Source organism: Zootoca vivipara, chromosome 10 (assembly GCF_963506605.1).
Source record: "Zootoca vivipara chromosome 10, rZooViv1.1, whole genome shotgun sequence".
NCBI classification, from domain to species: Eukaryota; Metazoa; Chordata; class Lepidosauria; order Squamata; family Lacertidae; genus Zootoca; species Zootoca vivipara.
The window spans coordinates 39,081,114-39,103,797 of record NC_083285.1 but is presented as its reverse complement, the minus strand read 5'-3'; the positions used below and the strand labels follow the sequence as shown (position 1 = coordinate 39,103,797).

At 43.1% G+C, this 22,684-nt stretch overlaps 1 protein-coding gene across 1 annotated transcript; it reads left to right on the top strand.

The window, feature by feature from the left end:
• Window positions 1–1,174: 1,174 nt before the first annotated feature.
• On the top strand, window positions 1,175–22,684 carry LOC118091140 (sodium-coupled monocarboxylate transporter 1-like). Its single transcript, XM_035127801.2, has 15 exons — window positions 1,175–1,519; window positions 3,033–3,098; window positions 4,734–4,785; window positions 7,024–7,091; window positions 8,512–8,666; window positions 9,310–9,450; window positions 10,222–10,351; window positions 11,859–11,947; window positions 14,361–14,470; window positions 17,190–17,257; window positions 18,520–18,606; window positions 19,379–19,563; window positions 20,225–20,328; window positions 21,950–22,035; window positions 22,601–22,684. Exons 1-15 carry the CDS (start codon window positions 1,232–1,234, stop codon window positions 22,682–22,684), a joined length of 1,713 nt encoding a protein of 570 aa, XP_034983692.1. The 5' UTR covers window positions 1,175–1,231.

Genomic DNA, 22,684 nt, shown 5'->3' with positions numbered 1-22,684 from the left:
ATTTTCAGGGAAACACGGTAGCAGTTCGAAAGCACATCAAAGTGCAAGTAAATAAATAGGTACCACTCCGGCGAGAAGGTAAACGCTGTTTCCGTGCGCTGCTCTGGTTCGCCAGAAGCGGCTTAGTCATGCTGGCCACATGACCCGGAAGACAGACAAACACCGGCTCCCTTGGCCAGTAAAGCGAGATGAGCACCGCAACCCCAGAGTCATCCGCGACTGGAGCTAATGGTCAGGGGTACCTTTACCTTTATTAGAGAAAGCTTCTGACTCTAATATTTTTGTAGCAGCTATTTTAGTTTCTGTAGCTTTCTTAAAATGTCCCACTGCAACCTAACTTACTTTGAAAGAACTGTTGTTTGCTGCTTTAATTTTAATCCCCATTTTGTTATTGTAGCTTTTGCTGTTTGTTTTTCATCTGCTTTGAAGTGTTCTTCTTGGCCTATTTCTAACAATTCACTTTCTAGTAAAGTTTTACAGTGTTTAAAGAACCTTCTTCCTGTATTGTAACACTCCGTTTCCCCTCTTTTCTTTATCAAAGGTTGCTGACCTATGGGTTTTCATCCCTGGCAGCCATTTTGCCTGCAGCCTCCTTCCCTGTCTGTCTCTAGGAAGTTTTATTTTACCTGTTTGAATTGTGTAGTCCCTTTTACTCTCTCCAGAAGCTTGATCATTTCTGCTTACTTTATCACTCTATCTAGTGACCTACTTTCTTAAGCTTCCCCCTTTCTCTTAACCCTCCCCCCCCCCCACCAGGGAACCTGTCCAATTTGGGGCCCCTTTCTGTTTTTTTTTTAAAAAAAGATATAGCAAAGTTTTCCTTATTTACCATAAATATCCATCTCCGTTCAAGTTCTGGTGCGTTTGTTGTTGTTGAGCAGGGAGCTCTAAACGAGCACCACCTTTCCCATAGTGTTAGGCTTAGATTTAGATTTAGGGTTGGGCTAGGGGACTACTGTGAGCTAGGCCCTGTTGGAAAGCATGAGGTTAGTGTATGGTAAACAGGACGGCATTACAGTCAGCTGTTGTGACTTTAAGGAACCCAATGCACCGTTGTTACCACGGTAACGAGATCCACAGCGCATATGCTTATTTCTCCAACCCAGTCTGCCTATCTGTTGCCTCCCATTTGAGCCCCATGACGACGACGACACCTTCCACCGACCTGCTTCTTGACCCCGTAGCACTAGCTGAACGCTTTGGTTTCTATGATTATGTCGTCTTTGTAGCCATGTTGGTCTGCTCTGCAGTAATCGGCATTTTCTTTGCCACCAGGGGAGTACACAAAACTCAAGATGACTATATGATGGCTGGCCGCAAACTAACTTGTATTCCAGTTGCATTGTCCCTCACAGCCAGCTTTATGTCAGCGGTGACAGTACTGGGGACCCCAGCTGAGGTCTATCGCTTTGGGATCGCTTTTGGTCTCTTCGCTTTCGCCTATGTCATCATGGTGCTGGTGTCTGCTGAAGTGTTCCTACCTGTCTACTACCGGCTGCATATCGTCAGCACCTATGAGGTAAGCAGACTTTTAGCATCTGCTCCAAGGACTGTATAAACCTAACCCCCCAGGTTATCCATAGTAAATATACCCCTAAGGCCTTTAAAAATAAATCAGGGGACTATCCAGCAAGTTACTAGTCACCTACGGTAAAACAATTAAGAATTGGATCTGGCAAATCTCAATAGACAAAGTACTGTATTTCACAGACTCCTGGTAGCTGCCTACTAGGAGCCACAGCTTCAAAGTAGAGCCTCTGATGATGAACTGAGCATGGGGAACATACGTTAAACCCTTGAAGTTGGTAGTATGGAAATGCTATTTCTTTCTTTTCCTCAGTTCCATCTGTTGTTTTTCTGGCACCACTTTCATATATAAAAAGCAGTCATTTTCTCTAGCCATGAAGCCACTCCAGGGTCATCTTTGAAACTGACTTAACTAGAACAGGGGCAGGGAACCTCCGTCCTTAAGTTTAGACCAAATTGTCATGTGACAAAGGTATTTGAAAGCAGAAGCAGTAAAGGAATCTAGAAATGTTGTGAAATGATGAAAAGCTGCAGAATCATTTAGCATGCTGAATCACTGTGTGGAGCCTAGAGTGTGTGTGTGGTGGAGCCTGTGCTCAATGGAAACTCTGTGTATGCTCCGAAGCTAGTTTAATCTTCTGTTCACTATGCTGTTATTTGCATAGTTTATTTTTATTTATCTTTATTTATTTTACTTACTGAGCTTAACTCAGTAAAGCTTTTATTCTTTTACTGAAAAAGACTCTGCACTATTAATTTACGCTGTGTGTCACAAATTTGGCCCTCCAGGCCTCATTTGGGGAAGCCATGTCCACCCACCCTACATCTAAGTCATATATGACATCAGGCATTGGGGGGTGCATAAGGGTGGGGCATCAAACGAACTATCAGGAGCTTAAAATGAGCTCCTGGTGTTCCTTCACCAGAGCAAGATGTGCTTCCAACTGCCAATTGGCTGATGGGCAGCAAGAGTGCATTTGCTCAAGGAGGGGAAAGAAAGGGTGGGGCTCTAAATACAACAGTAACTTATTAGCACACTGCTGCTTTGCAGATCACAGAGGGTGTTTAACCCTCTCCTCTCATTCCCTTTCCCTGATCTGTAGTGCCTCCATTCCCAGGAGCTGTGTTTAGCTATAGAGAAGGTCTATCAGTAACTTTGCATGGTCTGTTCAAATAGATATTTACTCAGAAGTAAGTTTCAGGGAGTTCACTGAGATTTAACTTCCGAGCAGCTGTGCATAGAACTGCAGTCTTAAGCCAGACCCCCCCCCCCAAGAAATCGTGTCAGTCCTATTTCTACATATTAAAAGGTAAAGGTAAAGGGACCCTGACCATTAGGTCCAGTCGTGACCGACTCTGGGGTTGCGTGCTCATCTCGCATTATTGGCCGAGGGAGCCGGCGTATAGCTTCCAGGTCATGTGGCCAGCATGACTAAGCCGCTTCTTAGCTAGATTCATATGAATTCGTTTGTTTTGTATCTAAAAGCAATTTGTCTCTTTTGCAGTACTTGGAGCTTCGATACAATAAAAAAATGCGACTGCTTGGAACAGTGATGTTTATGACTTTAACAGTAAGTAAAGCAGAAAATTGTATTGATTATCCATACTAAGAACAGAAGAGGAGCCTGCAGGATAAGGCAAATGGGGCATCTAGTCCTTTTCTCACAGTGACCAGTCAGGTGCCTATGGGAAGTCTGCAAGCAGGACCTCATTTTAACAGCACTATGCCTACCGGCTCTTCACAGCAGCTGGTATTCAGAGACATACTGCCTCTGAGAGTGGAAGTAGAACACAGTCATCGTGGATATTGGCAGGTGATAGCCTGATTCTCCATGAATTTGTCTAGCTGTCTTTAAAAGTCATTGAAATTAAGTGGCCACCACTGTCTCCTGTAGGAGCGAGTTACATAGTTTAATTATGCACTGCATTTTTTGTGTGAATTTCCCCTAATATACTGTATACATTTTTGTAAGCAATTTCACCTAATTTTTGTATGTTATTCTTGCTATGTGTGTTTTTTAATGCATTGGTTACCTATAAATATAATACATAAATAAATAGTATAGAGATGGAGCAAAAGTCTGTGTGAGCCAAAAATGTCTTGCGTTGCATGAAAAAATGTGACTAAGGGACTTCCGGTTTTAGAACAATAATAGACCAAGGTATAAGGTGATTGGAAGTCATTTTTTTTAATATAGGGGAGGGGGGAGGGATAGGGGATTTATTGAGAATTGGGATTCTTTTTTTCTTTTTTTGTCTTTATTGCTGTTAAAAATATAATTTAGAATGAATGATTAGCTATTTTCTTTTATATGTGATTTAAATATGATTTGAGTATGATTTCAATTTGATTTATTATGATTTGATTTAGTTTGATATTATTTGAAGAATGCATGAGTTGTGTTTATTTTGTGTTATGTTGATTTTGTGTTATGTTGTGTTATGTTGATTTTGTATGTGTTTTTAAATGAAATAAAGTTTATATTTCCTAAAAAAAACAAAAAAACAAATGTTACTAAGAACTGGACTCGCTCATTTTGTTTGCATGCTTATTTCATTGATACTGGAGTTTTTGTTGGCAAAATGCTCACTTAAAATGTGTAATCATTATGTAGGTTTCCACAGTATACTGACAATTATTTTGAAATTTCAGGTTGTTGTTGTTTTTACATACTGCTTATGTTGTTCAGTTTGTTTCATGGTACAGTGGTAGCTCGGGTTACAGAGGCTTCAAGTTACAGACTCCGCTAACCCAGAAATAGTACCTCGGGTTAAGAACTTTGCTTCAGGATGAGAACAGAAATCACGCGGTGGCGGTGTGGTGGCAGCGGGAGGCCCCATTAGCCAAAGTGGTACCTCAGGTTAAGAACAGTTTCAGTTTAAGAAAGGACCTCCAGAACGAATTAAGTTCTTAACCCGAGGTACCACTGTGCTTAAATCAAATTGGTGCTTTTTCTCAAAGGACTGTGAGGTGGTAGTGTTTCAGCCACAATAGTAATGTTAGTATGTATGGTATGTATATGTTGTTATTTGTGTTCTATGATTGGTTGTGTTATTCAGCTTCTCCGCCCCCCCCTTGCCTAAGCACTGCTTAAGCCTAAGGACTAAATGCTTTTGTGCTTGTTCCTCGCGGGGAGGGCATCCCTGGTGTAGAACAGATGATTCTTTAAAAGAACATCTAACATGTGTTTATTTCATCTCCTCAGATCTTATACACTGGAATTGTTATATATTCGCCATCCCTGGCTTTGAGTCAAGGTAATGTGAACACATCGTTTAAAACAGGGGTCAGCAAGAAATATGTTAGAAAATATACTGAGAACAAAATTTCTATGATAGCGTTTGAGTAAAAAAGGGAAAAAATCTGTTTGGATTTGCAGAAATCAGTTTCCTTAAGAAATAGGAGTGTCAAACGATATGTAAAAACAGAGATAGCATGGATTGAATATACACTCTGCGACAAAAAGAGGAGAGTATGCTGATGGAGATAACAGGAAGTCCAAAGATAAAATTTACTTTCTTTTTTTTCTTTTTTTCTCCTTTCCCTTTTTTTCTCTGGGAAAGGAGGATTAGAAATACGATACGAAAAATTGTAACAAACAAACATAAATGTATATGTGTATGTATATGTATGTATATGTATATGTATATGCATATGTATACAAGCATGAAGAACAATGTTCAGGTTTGGTGATGGGAATAAATAAATAAATATCATTCAAAAAAATAAAAAATAAAACAGGGGTCAGCAAACTTTTTCAGCAGGGGGCCGGTCCACTGTCCCTCAGACCTTGTGGGGGGCCGGACTATATTTTGGAGGGAAAAAAATGAACAAATTCCTATGCCCCACAAATAACCCAGAGATGCATTTTAAATAAAAGGACACATTCAACTCATGAAAAGCACCAGGCCCCACAAATAACCCAGAGATGCATTTTAAATAAAAGGACACATTCTACTCATGTAAAAACATGCTGATTCCCAGACCGTCCGCGGGCCGGATTTAGAAGGCAATTGGGCCGCATCCGGCCCCCAGGCCTTAGTTTGGGTACCCCTGGTTTAAAACCATTAGCAAAGGACAAAAAACTAATGTTGACTTAGGTGGTTCACTTGTGTGAAATCTTCAGTACCTTTGTGAAAAGCTTGAGTCAAATTTTGCTTGCCCTGTAGCCTGTGAATAATAAGAAAATGAAATCAATACACCTTATGTAATGTTTCAAATATATGTGGTAGTTGAAATAATAACTCTTATATTTTGGCTATTCATGAAATTATTTTAATCATTTGCAGAGGCATTATCCTACTCCAGCTGGGTTAGGTCTCAGGCACTGAGTTTATCTGGAAGAAAACTACACAACAGGTCACATTGCAGACTCAAGTCCAAAACACAACACAGTAGCATTAAGCAAAGTCAAAGTGAAGCAGGGGTCAAGCACAAGGGTGGAGTCCTGAGTCAAACATAATCCAAAGGCACAGCTGTGAGGCAGAGGTCATCCACTAAAAGATCAGCCAGAACTCAGATTGCAGGAGTAATGAGCTGAAAGGCATATGTTGTTTCAGCAAGTAGCAGACCTTCAGCAAGTAGCAGACTCCCAGCCTTTGCTGACCAACTACCTCAGCCTGAACTCCCTGGCACAGATGTTTTTGAGTGTGGAGAGTCTCCCCCTCTGGTCCCTCTGCTGCTGGAGACCAACTCCAAGGATCTTTCCAGGGCATTCCTTGGAGGCAGGCGTGGTGAGATGACTCCCTGGATAGTAGGGTTGGGGGTTGGGGGCTCAGTCAGGTCCCATGGGTCTCCTGGCTCCAGGTCCCACTGCTCAATTGGATTTTCTTCCAAGTCAGTGTGTACAGGATTGTAGCTTTTAGTCCTTTAGTAATGTGAGAGAAGGGAGAAGAATTAAGGAGAGTCTCACTGATGAGGGCATTCTGTAATCCCACTAGGGTCAGATTTGAGGTGACCCCTCCATGCAGTCACCCCCCCCCCCAAGGAAAGACATATGGAGCAGGGCATAGTGGCAGGCAGAAACTGCAAATGAGGGTCAAAATTGGCTCCTACTAAAAAGTGGCACAGCCACTCTCCCTCTGCTAAAGTGCTGCCTGAGGTCCTGGTGGGGAGAGGAGAAAAAGCATCACAGAGATCCTTCTGACCCAATACCTGGCCTGGCCAACTACAAGCACTGGGCTGAATATCATCACCTAACAGGACTTCTCCCTTTGGTCACCTGCATCACCTATTTAGGGGAAACCTGGAGAAGGGCCTCCTAATGGTGATTTTAAGGTCTGGCAGGTATGCCATTCCACAGTTCAAGTATGTTTGCTACTCACCATCCAAGTAGTATTTACATTTCTTGTTTATAGCAAACTTTAAATTTGTAAATGTAATGAAGATTCGTATGTGCACTTATTGTTTTGTCTTCTTTGCATTAATTAATTAATTAATATATGTTTTCCCTAGAAATGTTTCAAAGAATATTTATTTATCCCCCTCCCTTTCAGTTACAGGATTTCAGTTGTGGGGGTCTGTTGTTTCAACAGGAATAGTCTGCACTTTCTATTGCACTCTGGTATGTGAACAGTTCACTTTAATAAACATTGTGGTTCCTGGATTTTCCAGTAAAGAAAGAAATCGATCCCAACTTTTACTTTCAGATTTGGTATAGGATCCTATTTTTCATGATCTATGTATTTATGTTATATCAGCCTTGCATTTAACCTTGCCTAGAGGCCATAGGCAACAATGAATTCCTTGTAGGGATTTGCTCCATCCCTCCTTCTACCAGTATTCTTGCTAGAAGACACATTTTTTTACCTTCTTGTCAGTGCTGGTCAGAGAGATAAGAGCATACAAGTGATTTCCAGGAGGTCTCTCATCCAAGTGCTGACCAGGTTCAAATCTTCAGCAAGGTTGTGGCTTCATGTGCCTTTATACCACATATTGAGACTAAATTTTCTTAGCAGGCTAGTAAAATAATTTTGGAGGCTAGTAAGTATTCTGGGCCTATCTACAAGGCTATGCTACAAACACATGCTGGTTTTATAATATTGTAAAGTTCATGTTTACCAGAAAAAATGCTTGAAAGCTTTGTTTGGTGAGATGCTGTGAATTTTCTGTTCAACATCTCTAGCTCCCTGTCACAGCAATGTAGTTTGGGTATATCATGGCATCAGTTACATAGATGTCTAATATGTGAATCTCTGGATGTTTCTAGAAGGATGCATACAGAAATATTGCAAGTGGGTTGTTGGTGACAGGGTTGGGTTGTTGTTTAACTTCAAAAAATTTCCATGGAAGGGGTAACTCTGGATTAAATGGGGGAGGGATACAGACTGACATTTTGATGCCAACAATGTTGTGTGGATGCTTTAAGAAACTTCCATGCATGAAGATCCCACAATAAACACCTGTCTGTAAGACTCCTGTGTACATATATTCCATTTTCTAGATTAAACTGAAGGAAAGAGAAGGAAATCTAGTTCCTGGATCTGGTTTAAAAGGTTAAGAAATGCATTGTGTAACTGGGTAAAAACAGGATCATTTTTCAGTGCTTTAGAGTTAAGATGGAAAATTTATCTTTCCTTCCCATCCTATATTAGTTGTATGCTGTCAGAAAGGAATCTTACATATAATTTAAAATATGTTTCTTTTCATATTCTTTTGTTCAAATTGAAATTGAAAACCCCAATGGCTGAGATTGTTTGATTTTCAGCTGAAATACAAGCAAAGTTCAGCACTTCTTAAAACTTCCTTTTCTGAGGGCAAATAAACAACTTTAAAAGAGAACAATTAAGATTTATTGAGCAAGGACACCCGAGATGTTTGTATATTGATTGATTCAAATAAATCCCAAAGCGGCTTACAAACAATAAATACAGTAACATAATGTAGCATGATAGAACATCTATGTGCAAATATATGTGCGTATATCTATACAGATAGAACTGACTTTTTAAAAAACATATACTGCATGTGCTTTTCCTATATAGGGTGGCCTAAAAGCAGTGATTTGGACAGATGTTTTCCAGTTTATGCTGATGATATGTGGGTTTCTAGCAGTGATTTTTCGGACTTTAGTAATTAAAGGAGGATTTGCTGCTGTTATGAATGATGCTCGTCATGGAGGAAGACTAAGATTCTGGGAGTAAGTGTTTCCTTAGTATGTTACCCAGGACGTTCTTAAAGGTTTTTGAAAAGTTTGGGAATTTACATTTCAGTGGGTGGACAAATCAAGAGAAAGTAACTTCCTTGATAAAATATCTATCTCTGAGTGGTATTAGAACAGCAAATTAATGGTAAAGCTTATAAATGTGAAATGCATACTTGCTTAAGACTTCAGGCCTATTGGATGGGTGATGGGGGAACTGAAGACCATTCATCCTGCCTCATGCTCCTGCTCTTGCTGATAAAGCAGGAGTGAGGGTGGAGGTGCATATTTGGAATCTTCTATCCTATTTCCACTTTTTTTGGGGGGGGAACTATATCCTTCCCATTGTTTCTAATGGCAGGAAAATAAAAGGAATTGATTTATGCCAGCTCCTGGGTTGGCATAAACCTCTCCTTGTTTGCAATCATGTCAAGGGGCTGGGAAGGCTATGGCCTTCCCACAGCAAACCCACCGCCTTCTGGCTATATTGATGTCAGAGCTCGGGTATCAGTAGAGCACAGGCTACCAAGTAGAGGAATTTCATTCAAAGTTCTAACATTCCCCCTTTCCCCCACTGAATTCTTCATTTTTTTTCCATGTCAGAACTTGCCCCTTAATTTTATATGCCTTTTCCTCTTAGCTTTAACCCAAGCCCTCTGCAAAGGCATACTGTGTGGACAGTTATCATTGGCGGCAGTTTCACTTGGCTTGGCATATATGGAGTAAATCAGTCTCAGGTTCAACGATACCTTGCTTGCAAATCAAGACTTCATGCAAAACTGTAAGACTACATATTGTAAATCCATTCTTCCAGTCCAAATATTCTCAGGTGCACTAGCGGATTCCTCATGTGCTCCTGCCTGTGAGGATTGTTTGATCTTTTTTTGCATGGACTTCACCTTAGAGTTGGAAGAGATCCAAGGGTCAGTCTAGTTCAGTCCCCTGCAATGCAGGAATCCTAGCTAAAACATCCATGGCAGATGGTCACCCAACCTCTCCTTAAAAACCTCCAAGGAAGGAGAGTCCACCACCTCTTATGGGAATCTGTTCCACTGTTGATCAGCTCTTACTGATTTGCAAACAGTTATGGAAAGTGATTATTGAGTACTTTGCCATTTTGCTGAATCTGCTTTGTTGAATCTATTAAGGCACACTCCTTTTAAGTTGCATATTTGCTTAAAGCCTCTTAAAGTTACCGATATGTAAGTTTCTACTTTGCAAAATGATAAAGTGAAATTAGATTTCAGTGTTTGGTTTAGCAATAAACTGTAGTCTTGCCAATCCATGAAATAGCTTCTAAATCAGGAAGAGAATTTCAAAGGTAGTCCTACTGGACAGCAAAGTTGTCCAAACATTTGGTGGTGTGCGCTGTAATTAATTAAAAGCACTTTGCATTAATTTGTAGGGATTACCTTGTACCTTAGGCATGATGCATTTGCAACTGTGTTCATAGTATCATAGAGTTGGAAGGGACCCTAGTGCACCTCTGCTTTCATATAATTTCAGCAAGAACAATGGTTCTTTAACCTACTTTTCTAACATTTTCTTACAGCTCTCTTTATTTAAATCTTTTGGGACTCTGTGTAACTCTTTGTTCTGCAGTACTCAGTGGACTCTCCATGTACTCCATATACAAGGATTGTGATCCATGGACTTCAGGCTTTGTGGGAGCACCAGATCAGGTTTAGTATTACTGTCAAGTGAAAGAGTTACACACAGAATAGATCAGATTCATATTTTTCTTCCACGTAACTAAGTTTTAAGAAAGCCTTTTGGAAAGAAAACATAATTACCGGTAGCAAGTTATGATCATCAGGGACAAGGAAAACTGCCACTTTACTTGAAATAATAGACATGAAATCATGAAGCAAGTAACCATCTCATTCCCAACAGAGCAGGACTTTCAAATATGCATCTTCTGTAGAAAGAAATAATATATGTTTATGCAACCATGTTGGTTCAGTTCAATTACTTGCCTATTTGGCTTGTGAGACATCTATTCATGGGCCTAAGGTAAAGGGACCCCTGGCCATTAGGTCCAGTCGTGACCGACTCTGGGGTTGCACGCTCATCTCGCATTATTGGCCGAGGGAGCCGGCGTATAGCTTCCCTGTCATGTGGCCAGCATGACAAAGCCGCTTCTGGCAAACCAGAGCAGCACATGGAAACGCCATTTACCTTCCCGCTGTAGCGGTTCCTATTTATCTACTTGCATTTTGACGTGCTTTCGAACTGCTAGGTTGGCAGGAGCTGGGACCAAGCAACGGGAGCTCACCCCGTCACAGGGATTCGAACCGCCGACCTTCTGATCAGCAAGCCCTAGGCTCAGTGGTTTAACCACAGCGCCACCTGGGTCCCATTCATGGGCCTAGTCTCTCCTATTTGTCCAAAACAGAGATATGTGATCAGATTTTTTCCCTGTAACTTTTCCCTCTGCTACCTTTTCCTCCAGTTAAAATATGTCTCTCGCTTCTCCTTAATACTCTGCTTTGAGCTCATACCTGTTTCTCCTTGTACTTTCCCTCCCAGTTCACCTATGTGTTCCCCCCCCCTTCCTCACCTTCTACGTGCTCTCCACAACTCCTCTGGTCCCTTCTTTATCTTTAGTGCTTTGAATTCACCCTGTGGTCTTGCCTCCCTTACTTCTTTCAGCTGCAAGTGATCACACCCCTTGTAAAATGGGCTTCTAAGCCCACAGAGAAAACCAGGAAGCCTTTCAAGTGGTCTGTATGCCAGCCCCACCAAGCTTTTTCGGTGGCTGGGCAACTCCAGCTGTGTGTCAGCCCTCCATCTTATGGTGGAGAATATGCTTGGAATGTAAGCACATAGTGCAACACCCCGTGAATCTCACCCACAGTAGTGTATGGGTAGGAAGCACCCAAGGTGACCTCTGTGTTTTGTAGCCAGTGTACATTTTGCCCTGAAGCCACGACCTCTCTAAAAGGGCTTACATGGAACTTAGCTGGAGTAACAAATCGTTCTCAGCAAACAAAGGGCACTTCTCCAAACCTAGTGTGCTATATTTCATAATCAATGGAATATGTGTGTGTGTGTTCAGTGTTACAAGGACATGCTCAAACCTAAATAATTTAAAGTTAGGTTTTTATTTCAAACCATGATTGAGTTTCTAAACTTCAAAGCAAAAAAGTTTACTATTTCTCGGTGGTGATTTTTTATTTATTTTTATAGCTCATTCCATATTTGGTGATGGAGATTTTGGGTGACTTTCCAGGAGTTCCAGGACTTTTTGTGGCTGGGACCTACAGTGGGACATTAAGGTGAGTTTCAGTGGGACATCCAGGTCATTTTTAAGCGATCCTAGGTCTGGGATTCTAGAAAATTACTGGCGACTTTCAGCCAATTTTTAAAATGATAAATCAATGTCTCTCGAGCCAAATTAAGCATTACGCTGAACACACGATTTGATATTGCATTAAAAAAAATCAATAGCATCCCGCAGGGGCGTGGGGCGCATCCTGGGGACATGGCATGCCACCCGCGAGGGCGTGGCGCACCGACCGCAGCAGTGTAGCGCACGTTCTGGGGGCGCCGCCTGTGGGGGCATGGCGCACGGGGGGTGCGCGGTGCATGTCCGGGGGGGGGGGCTGCGCGATGGCACCCTACCGGAATAGTGGTGCCGGGGGCGGTCCGCTCCCTCCGCACTCCCATTCCTCCACCAGTAGTACTGCCTCCAATGGTGGAAGTAGAATGTAGTTGTCTAGGTCAGTAGCCATAAACAGTATCCTCCGTTAGTCTGGTCCCCTTTTAAAGTCATCCAAGTTGATGGCCTTTGCTACATCAGGTGCTAGTGAATTTCATAGTTTCACTTTTGTCTGTCCTGAAGCTTTCAACATTCAGCTTCATTGGATGGCAAAACTGGATAGTATCATGATATAACATGCAGTGTGACCCTCGATCCTATGTACTCCTATCATGCAAAAGCTCATGGATGGGTTAAACTGATTTATCATAACCATAATGTGCCACAGGAAAATACAGGGAACAAACAGTGGGCTCTTGGTTAGAAAGGCTTTTACAACACAATAGGGAATTGCTTTGTTGTTGTTTTTAAATCTAAATATCAGATGGGAGGGGCAATTGCTATCAAGTTCACAGCATGTGGTTCAATCCTTCTCTCTCCAGGCACAATTTTGATTTAAATCCATCCTCCCACTGGCACAAAGGGAACTCCCCGATGCTGGCTGCTGTGGGTGGGAGTGGGGAGGATAAATCTAATGTCATTTCCACCTGGGGAGGGAAGGAAGGTTTAAACCTCCCTAATTCTGTTATCTTGATAGCAATCATGTCCTCCTCTCCCCTGCCTGATAATTTAGTTTTTAAAAGGTGCACAGTGCCTCTGCCCCTGCCATCCCCCCCACCCCACGGGGAAGGGAAGCTGGAGTCCAGGCTTGCAGGAGGCAGCAAAAGGACCAGGTGTTGGGTTCCTCATACCCATACCCATGCAAATAAGAGACCAATGAGACTGGTTTGGGATCAATACAGGCCACAACCTAATTGAATACAGATGAAAGAGGTTTGGCTTGGGCATGGGGCAATCAAAATACTTCCGTCCCGCCTGCCGGAAGTGACGCATGGTCAATCCAGACAGGGGTTCCTAAGCCTTACATCCAATAGGGTAACCCCCCACAGGGACTGCCATTTGGGGGAGTGCCTTCGGCCCTGGCCCTTCCTGGGGCATGTGGACATGGCCACCCCCCCCGGATCTCTTTAACGGGATACCCCAGCGTTTGTAGAGGCAGGCAGAGACTACAACCTCTCCTTCATCCAAAACAAAGGATTGCCCCAATGCCCAACCAGTTGTGACGATTGCTATGAGGTAGGCAAAACCACCAGGTCAGTGCCAATTAGTCCGGTGGGCAAATTCCTACCTGGCCTCTTAAAGAACAGCAACCACAGTAGCTACAGCAAAGTCATTGACTCTCAGCTTAAACCGAGGGTGGATGGGTGGGCAGTGGGGGGGAACCTGGCGAAGGAACAAACAGGTAGTGCCTCAGTTGGGTTGCTTAAATGGGCAAGGGCTGGATCTGAGGGAAGTCTACCTGCTTTGTCGGCTCCGCCCCCTGGCACAGCCCAAGTCCCCAGCCTGCATCCCCATTCACCAAAGCCTGGTGCAGGCTAGGATCCAGTTCCTGATAGGTGGAGGGGGCTTAAGCTCCCACCGCCTACCAAGAAGGGCAACGCTGTTGCAGTTCCTTTGTCGAGGCCCCAGTGAAGCCTCTGCCGTCCCGCAACACCACCGTACCAAGACAGGTGAGCGGACTTACCATAGATGCCTCATCACAGCCTCACTGGCACTGTGGTGCTTTTGGGTATATTAGCTCTGTGGCTTGGCATGAGTACCTTCCCCGTTCAGTGTTACTTGTCACAGATTGTTAATGCAAATGACCAGCTCACCAAGTGTTTAATGTAGGAAAGTCTTACCACTTTTGGCACACACCAGAATCAGTGGCAGGGAAAGCTCTCATCAAACTTTTGTAAATACAGATGACAGACTGAGAATACGATGAAAAGCCATTACCACTTTGTGAACTGTATTGGGACAATGTTTCTGTTGTAGCTCAAGTTTTGTTCCTCTCCACCCCTGCTCCCAAAATTGTCTCAATTTTAAGATATTCATGCAACCGCAACACACATGCAAACCTCAGAAAAAATTAATTGTATATTCTTTAGTACAGTGTCATCCAGCATCAATGCATTAGCTGCTGTAACAATGGAAGACCTCATTAAACCTCATTTTAAGATGTCTGACTCAAGGATGTCAAGGATTTCCATTGGAATGAGTAAGTTGTATGTGATACTTTAAGTTTTTAAATAAAAAATCCTATTTTTTCTCACTAGCTGTAGAAGTTAAGATACTTTAAAAAAAATCTGAGTGAGACTTAGACATAATAAAACTCTTTGTAAATGCAGCTGTCTCATTGCTATATAGGATTATGCCTTCTTTATAGACTAAAACACTAAAATCCAAATGGAAAAATGACTTCAAATGTGTAATACAGCGTTTCTCGACCACTGTTCCGTGGCACACTAGTGTGCCGCGAGATGCTGGCTGGTGTGCCGCGACGTGCGGCGACGAGAAGGGCGATTTGCATTGTCACGTGACTGGCGGCCGCCAATACACACCACTGACCCGCCGGAAAGCAATATTTCTCCTCCTCTTTCCCAAAGCTCAGTGCAAACGAGCCTGGCGGCCGCCAATACACATCACTGACCCGCCGGAAAGCAATATTTGGCAAGTGTTTCTTACAGTCATAATTATAATATAGGGCGGCACAGAGTTAAATTTTTTAACTTTTTTAATGGTGGTGTGCCTCGTTATTTTTTTCACGGAACAAGTGTGCCGTGGCCCAAAAAAGGTTGAGAAACACTGGTGTAATAAAGGAAACTCACTGGACAGCTATGTGGAATAAGCCACCCTTTGTTTCTGGCTTGGACATCATGTCAGGGCAGACTTTGCCTTATTTACCAACAGCATGACAGGACCGGTGGAGGAACAGAGTGGAGCGAGAACTTAGTGTGTGCCAGCATGCTGCATGTTAAACCATAGTTTTGTAAATTTATGGTTCAATGTGACAAGTGAACTGGGTCTTGTGTCTTCCACCTACTCTTTATAGGATTACTGTATTTACATACAGTTTTGCACAGTGATTGTTTAGAGCAGAGATAAGTAGCCTATGGCCCTTCAGATGTTGTTTAACTCCAACTCCCATCAGTCCCAGAAAACATGACCAGTAATTAGGGATGATGAGATCTATAGTCCCACAACATTCAGAGGGCCACGGGTTCCCCACCCTGATTGATATATATATATATTTAAGATATATTTAAGATACAGTAGTGGTGAGTTTTGGACCTAGGTATCCTAGACCTCTTACATCTCTAACTGTTAAGCCACTCTGGCTCTCCACTATAATTTACTTTAGACAGTATCATGACAGTTACATCAGGAAGTCTCAAGGAGCCAGACAGAAATACAAAAAGCAACTGATTTGAATTATGGGCCTGTGGTTTCCTGCATCAGTCACAAACTGTATACAATGAAACATGTACAGCAAGGGCCAAGGGTTGCATTGATCCATGACCAACCTCCAGGGCCTGCCTGTTGAAGTGAGTATTGTAAAAGTGGCCTTGGCCCCAACAAATAGAGGATCTGTTGGCTTGAGAACATTGGCTGCTGTGCTCCATTATTCTTCACCGCCGCTCTATAGTGGTAACCCACCGAGCCTCTTGGGCTTGCTGATCAGAAGGTTGGCAGTTCAAATCCCCGCAACGGGGTGAGATCCCGTTCCTCTGTCCCAGCTCCTGCCAACCTAGCAGTTCAAAAGCCCGCTAGTACAAGTAGATAAATAGGTAATGCTGTGGTGGGAAGGTAAACGTGGTTTCTGTCACGGTGTTCCGTTGCGCAAGAAGCGGTTTAGTCATGCTGGCCATATGACCCGGAAAGCTGTCTGGACAAACGCCAGCTCCCTCGGCCTGAAGCGAGATGAGTGCCACACCCCATAGTCACCTTTGACTGGACTTAACCATCCAGGGGCCCTTCACCTTTTTACCCAGTGTTACAATTCTGAAGTGCAGACACTCTTCATGACAAGCCCCCACAGTCAGACTGCCATAGCCATACCCCTTCTCAGACTACACAGCAGAGATGCAATTTCAACCGATGCAGACATTATTGCTTTAGTACCATTTGCAGAACATTTAGCCTTATGAAGAATTCTGGTGGGCATGGGCTCCAAAAGTTGACCAAAGGGAAAGGACTTTATAACTTTTCAAAATAGAAGTGGCAGCTGACATGCTAATGTAACCTACCTCTTTCTCTGCTTAGGTTACACAGTGGTTTCTCTCTGATAAAAGCTTATTTATTTGGCATGCAGAGGATAGGCAAATAGTGCCCCAAGAGATTATGTCATTGTTTCTGCTGTGAAATGAGGTAGAGCTTCGTCCCAGCCCATCTACTTGCTTTTGCCCTATACTTTCTGTTGGTTCCTGTGCTGCCTACAGCTTCATGCAATGCCAGTGGAAGAGGTATGATCACTACCACTTGTATTTCCACTGCAGCTATGGGGCTCCACAGAGCCACCTGATGCTCAGAAAAAAATATTCCACCTAAAATTGCCAATACAGCAGCCAAAATGCTGGGCCATAATTAGGCTGCAGGTTAGCCATACCCAATGTACAGTAAATTGTTATCAGCCATGATAACATAGGATATAACATAGGATTTCCATTTTTCTGCATGATAATCTTATAATTAAACCAGTATCTAACATTTTCTGTTGGTATGTGTGTGTGTGTGTGTTTTAATCATATTCACTTCCGCCAAGGGAGTAAAATCAAAGCATTTTGTTGGTTTGGTAATTCCTAGTGGCAAACTCTAATATACTTGCTGTCCTTGATTTTTTTTATTAGAAGGCAGAAAGTCTTAAATAAGTCTTAAACTTTTCAGTCTGTTACATATATGAATAAGCCATATAAACTTTCATAAATTTATTCATTTAGACCTGCTTTTTGGTACAGTGTGCCTTGCCATGGCTGGCCTGGCATCCAAGATGGGTGCTTTGTTACAGGTAAGCATTTAACGGTTATTCTCAGACTTCTAGTTCTTAGAAGAATTTGCTTAGATTTTGTGAATATTTCCAGAAAATTATATATTCCTCATTAAGTGCTCTGCTGGCAGGTTCAGTGGCTAAGGGCTTTGAGTTCTGACTCTCAGAGGAAGGAAGAGGAGCAGTGGCCTGAGCTAAGCTCCTGCACTGCCAAAACTATCAGCAGAGCTGCTGGTTTTAAAACAGTGGGGAAAAAGGGGGGAAGGAGTGTCGCTGCTGATGTGTCAAGCTTCGCCCTCACCTGAAATGACAGATTTCTTGGAGCTGTATCTTTTTGAGGGGCCTCTCCTAAAAAGCCCCCCCCCCCATAGTCAAATGAACTTCAAGGCAGAGTGAAAGAATGACCGTTCTCCACATAAAAGGGGTGCGTGTTTTGTGCGGTTGCGCGCAGCCCCCTGGGATCCCCGGGGCAGCCCTGGCAGTTCGTAGGCTGGTGCTGCCTTCCCGGGCTGGATGCTTGTGGTCTCCGCCCAGTCAGCTGTCCAATCCATCCGTGAGAGGCATTGCCAGGGGGATTGGCCAGGTAGGAAGAGTGTTGTATACAGTGCATACAGCAGAAGGAGAGACATACCCGGGAAGCAGCCGACGGCTCCAGAGCTTTCCCACCCTCCACTCTCAAAATTAATGCTTGCATTACAGGTTAACCTTTCTTTTTCCTCTTCCACAGGCGTACGTCCACGCACGCAGGCGTTGCTATGACAAGGCCGCTGTTGAAGGGCCGGAAAGGAATTTCCCTGCATTGGCAGGTTTCGCCTTTCCCGTAGCAATTCGTCACAACCTTGGTGGTTGCAGGCCTTGGGCGGAATCCTTTAGTCATCTATATAGATGGGGGGGGCATGGGGGCGGTGACCCCCGCCCCATTGCGGCGGCGATACCAGGGTTCCTGAAAATGGGTCTAAGGGGGAGGCATTGACCATACGCCCAGAGGCCATCATTGCCCTCCCCCCTCCAGCGGTGGCAAAAGGGGGGGCGGGCTATCTGCTTGAACATATGTTCTCCAGAGCTAGCCCAACCCCCACACATGTTGGATAACCCTGAAATTACCCAGACCCCCGGCTGGGGGCTGGGAAGGATAAACGCCCAATGCCTGAGCCTATATCTGAATCTTAATAAAGTTGTGGCCAATTTCTAATCCCATAGAACTTATACTTTTTGCTAGTTTACTTTTTGTTTTTGCTAGTCCCTGTATTTACTAACAACCTTGATTTTGTTCCATCCTTCAGGCTGCGCTCAGTATTTTTGGAATAATTGGTGGACCTCTTTTGGGGATATTTGCTATGGGCATCCTTTTACCTTTTGCAAATCCTATAGTAAGTAATTCTTTTGTCTTCTGCTTGTTAATATGCAATGGTATAAGAGAGCTCATTTTATACTTTAGTATTTTAGCAGTCCACAGAGTATTTATTGTGCCTTCATTATTTAGTAACTTTACACAGACACATGATTTGTTCACACATAATGCAAAGCTATGGTTTGGCATTCTGTCAACAGGCATTCAGGAGTCCAGTGCTCATTCACTCTCCTCCTCTTGTCATCTTGTTTGTAATGATTCCTTGCTGCCTACCCTACTTTGAGACAAACCATTGCTTGCCATATTGTCTTATCCAGCAAGGTATGGTTTGGCATTAATGAGGATAGGAGCCAGGAAACGGTTGCACTCTAGGGAAGAGAAAGTGTGTAAGCCTAGATTCCTGACTTCGTGAATAATGGTTTGAGGTTATGTTTTTTAAAAAATGGAATGAATGCTGTCATCCACCTGATCAAAATGCTGATGGAGATATTGAGATGAAGAATGAAATGAAGCATTCAAAAGAGGAAATAGAGTTAACGTCTTATTTCAACTACCCTTACATAGTCTGGCTACATATCTGTTACAGTCATGACAAAGAGATAACAAAATTCTAGATATCCTAAGTGACTGTAGCAGAATGAGTTTTTTTAAAAGGTGCCCAAACACTAGCCTCCAGGGATCCTATATTTGATTAAGTGATTTTAAACATTGGAGTTAGGACCTTGTTTTGAAAGGATTTGTCCCTATTGTTCATGTTGAGTTTACATTGTGTGTAATTTTCTACTTCTCAGGGTGCATTTTTAGGTCTCATTTGTGGATTTTTGGTTACATTATGGGTTGGACTTGGGTCTCTCATATACCCTCCCTCTTGTGAAAAAACATTGCCATTACACCTTTCAACAGCAGGCTGTTGGAAATACAATGTTACTTTCACCACACCATTAACTACTACTGTGGATCCTACACCTCCTCAAAGGTATGCACAAGACTTCAGTTATATGTTAGACTAGCTGTACCCGGCCACGTGTTGCTGTGGCTCTGTCAGGGGCCCCGTTTCCCAAGACAGACACATGATGTAACGACACCCCTCCCTCTGTTGCCCCCGGCGTGTGATGTTATATTCCCCTCGTGTGACGTCACCCTCCACCCCACCCCCTTCTCTCCCCCTCGCATACCATATGGACAAGTTGGGGAGGGTCTGCACGGTTCCCCTGGCAGATTCCGGCGGGCGAGGGGGCAGGCGGCCCAGCTGCAGCTCCTTAGCAAAGGTGGACATGTCGAGGACGGCGGGGAGAGCCAAGGCGCCGGCGGTGCAGGGACAGGATCCCACCCCCGCTCTCCCAGAAGGAGCCGCCGGCCACCCACTCCCAGTACCCTCTGCACGCTCACATTGGAAGGACGCCACCGCGTTCCCCGCGGCGCCTGGGAGTAGAGAATGTATTATAGCGCCTGTTGCTTTGACGTCCAACATATATATGTCTCACTCTATGCAGAAATAAGTCCTACTGAGTTCAGTGGGGCTTACTCTCCAGTAAGTGTATATAGGATTGCAGCCTTTGTCAGTTTAAATTACAGTATGCTTAAGCTAATTTTTGGATATCAATACAGCATAAGGAAATGTTTTTTTCCCCTTTCAGATCTTTTCTTCATGAGTATTTCTACTCGCTGTCCTATCTGTACTTTAGCCTAATAGGAACTATGGTCACATTCATTGTGGGAGCCATCGTAAGTGCAATGGCAGGTAATATTTTTTCTAGTTTTGATTAAGCTTTGATTAAAGCATAGAAATCCGCAGTCTGAAGCTCATTTGAATTTGGATTGCTATATATCTTTAATGAAACAAAGCATTCCTGTAAAGTAGTATTCAGGGAGCTGCATCCACAATAATGTGTGATCTGTTCAAAATTAATCCTGACCCAAATGTAGTCAAAATATTTTGATTATTTTGAAAACAGGACTGTTAAGAAGTTACCCATTGGAATGAAGATCATATCTGAATAGATGATTTAGTTCCTGGGTGTGTCACTATGTTCCTTTCCGTAGAGAGAGCTCTCATCTTGGAGAGGCAGATCTGATTTCAAATGCCATCTCCTCACCATTGTGGAAGCTTCTATGACCCTTCCTCTACTAATGCCATCATTTGTGCTTTGACATCATTTAGGCCAAAAAAGAGGCATGTCGATCCAAGATAATGGAATGTTGTTTCTTACTATTCTTTACCCAGGGGAAGGGGGAGCAGCTCCTCCCTCTAGCTCCAATACAAAGGACTAAGCAGATTTCTTAAGATATACTTTGTTGTGAGGGAGTGACTGCTCCCCCCCCCCCCGGCCCTGCATCACAAGATGCAGCACAATGACAAAACCCAATAATTATCAATAAGAATGTGAGGAAACATAAAAGACACACCTGAATGCCCACCTCAGAAGTCAACAGATGAACTGCTTCGGATTCTGATTCTATCCTTTAGAATTGCTAAGTTAAAAGCAGAGAATTGCTTAGTTAAAAGCAGATTTTCAAAGCTGGGTTCTAAGGCCTGGGAGGTGAGCAACTTCCATGAGGTATACAAATATGGTATGGGGAAAAATAAAACTAGGAAGAAAGGAAAAGCAAACAATGAATTCTCCATAAGGCTCACCATTGCCATCTTATGTATATTGCACTTAAAACACACTTAAAACATTTTTACAGCATTTGCAGCTGTATAGCTGAGTCCATGTTACTAGTATGACATAGTAGAAAGAATGATGGGGCAAGGTAGGGCAAGGGAGTGAGGAGTCAGTGGGCAGGCTGTGGCACTAAGGCCCACCTGAAAGTAGTTCCAGGCCCACTGGTTGATTCTAGCTCACTCTTTGAGCAACACTGTTCTAGCATGTTAGTCCTGGAAACCTAGCAGTTCAAAAGCACACTAGTGCAAGTAGATAAATAGGTGGGCACGTAAATTGCGTTCCTGTGCGCTCTGGCTTCTGTCACGGTGTCACATTGCACCAGAAGCGGTTTAGTCATGCTGGCCACGACCTGGAAAGCTGTGGACACATGCCGGCTTCCTCAGCCTGAAAAGCGAGATGAGTGCTGCGCCCCATAGCCTCCTTTGATTGGACTTAACCATCCAGGGGTCCTTTACGTGGAAACAAGTTTAGCATATCTGACATATGGCAAGGAGATATCTTTAGAAATAATCCTCTTCCCCTCACATGACATAAGATTGCTGAGTAGCTATAGAGCAATTTCTAAATCCCATCTTTGTTTTTCGGTACTGAGGGGAGACTTTCTCTCCAGAGGGGAGTGAGCATGAGTGGGCCATATTGGTGCCGGAACTGAATTGTCTTGTGTGAGATCAATTTGTTAATCCAACTATCTTCTAGGGGGATTTCAGCAAACTGTGGAAAGCAAACTTCTCTTTGGCAAAGAAGACTTTATAGATAACTTTGTGTTTTGGAAATCTAAGTGGGTAAGTATCCTTTTGTAAGTCTTTCTCATATGTACCGGTATTTCATAGGCAGATAGCGTCCACCTGTCTAGATATCCTGTATGTATTCAGAACCTAATCTCAGACGTTTTGTGAAGCATGCATGTACTAGAAGCATGAAACTTATTGGCCTCTGCCAAAAAAAATCCTCATGTGAAGTACCAGCTCCATCAAAATATATTCCTGTTTGCTCGTCACCCTTTAATATGTACTCCCCTGCTCTACTTCATGGCATGAGTTGATAGGATCTAACAGCAGGTGCCAAATGTACACACACAAGAGCTGTACAGTATGTACAGTTTTTGCCTACACAATGCTTTTGCATCTGCAATATCTAATCTAGAGTGTCTTATTTTTACATATACACAACATTTACTGGAGTGGAGTCAAGCAAGGTTATATACGTTGGCCTCAGATTCTACACTTAAGACCATTGAAATTGAAATTAGTGGTCTTAAGTGCAGTTGACTCTGCACTGGACTATGGTTATAAAGAGAAAACTAGGATTTTTCTTATACATGTGAATTTATGACCATTACATTTTCAGGTACAGCTGTATGAAAGGCTTCATCCAAAAGTCAATCCAGAGGAGCCAGTGGTTTCTGAAGGTGCTGTAGAAGATACCGCTTAA

Bases quoted from the DNA above. Each gene is read 5' to 3' on its own strand.
- LOC118091140 (XM_035127801.2), top strand. From the start codon at position 1,232: ATGTTGGTCTGCTCTGCAGTAATCGGCATTTTCTTTGCCACCAGGGGA. The intron at 1,520-3,032 runs GTAAGCAGACTT...TCTCTTTTGCAG, and splicing joins ATATCGTCAGCACCTATGAG to TACTTGGAGCTTCGATACAA. The intron at 20,329-21,949 runs GTAATATTTTTT...ACTATCTTCTAG, and splicing joins CATCGTAAGTGCAATGGCAG to GGGGATTTCAGCAAACTGTG.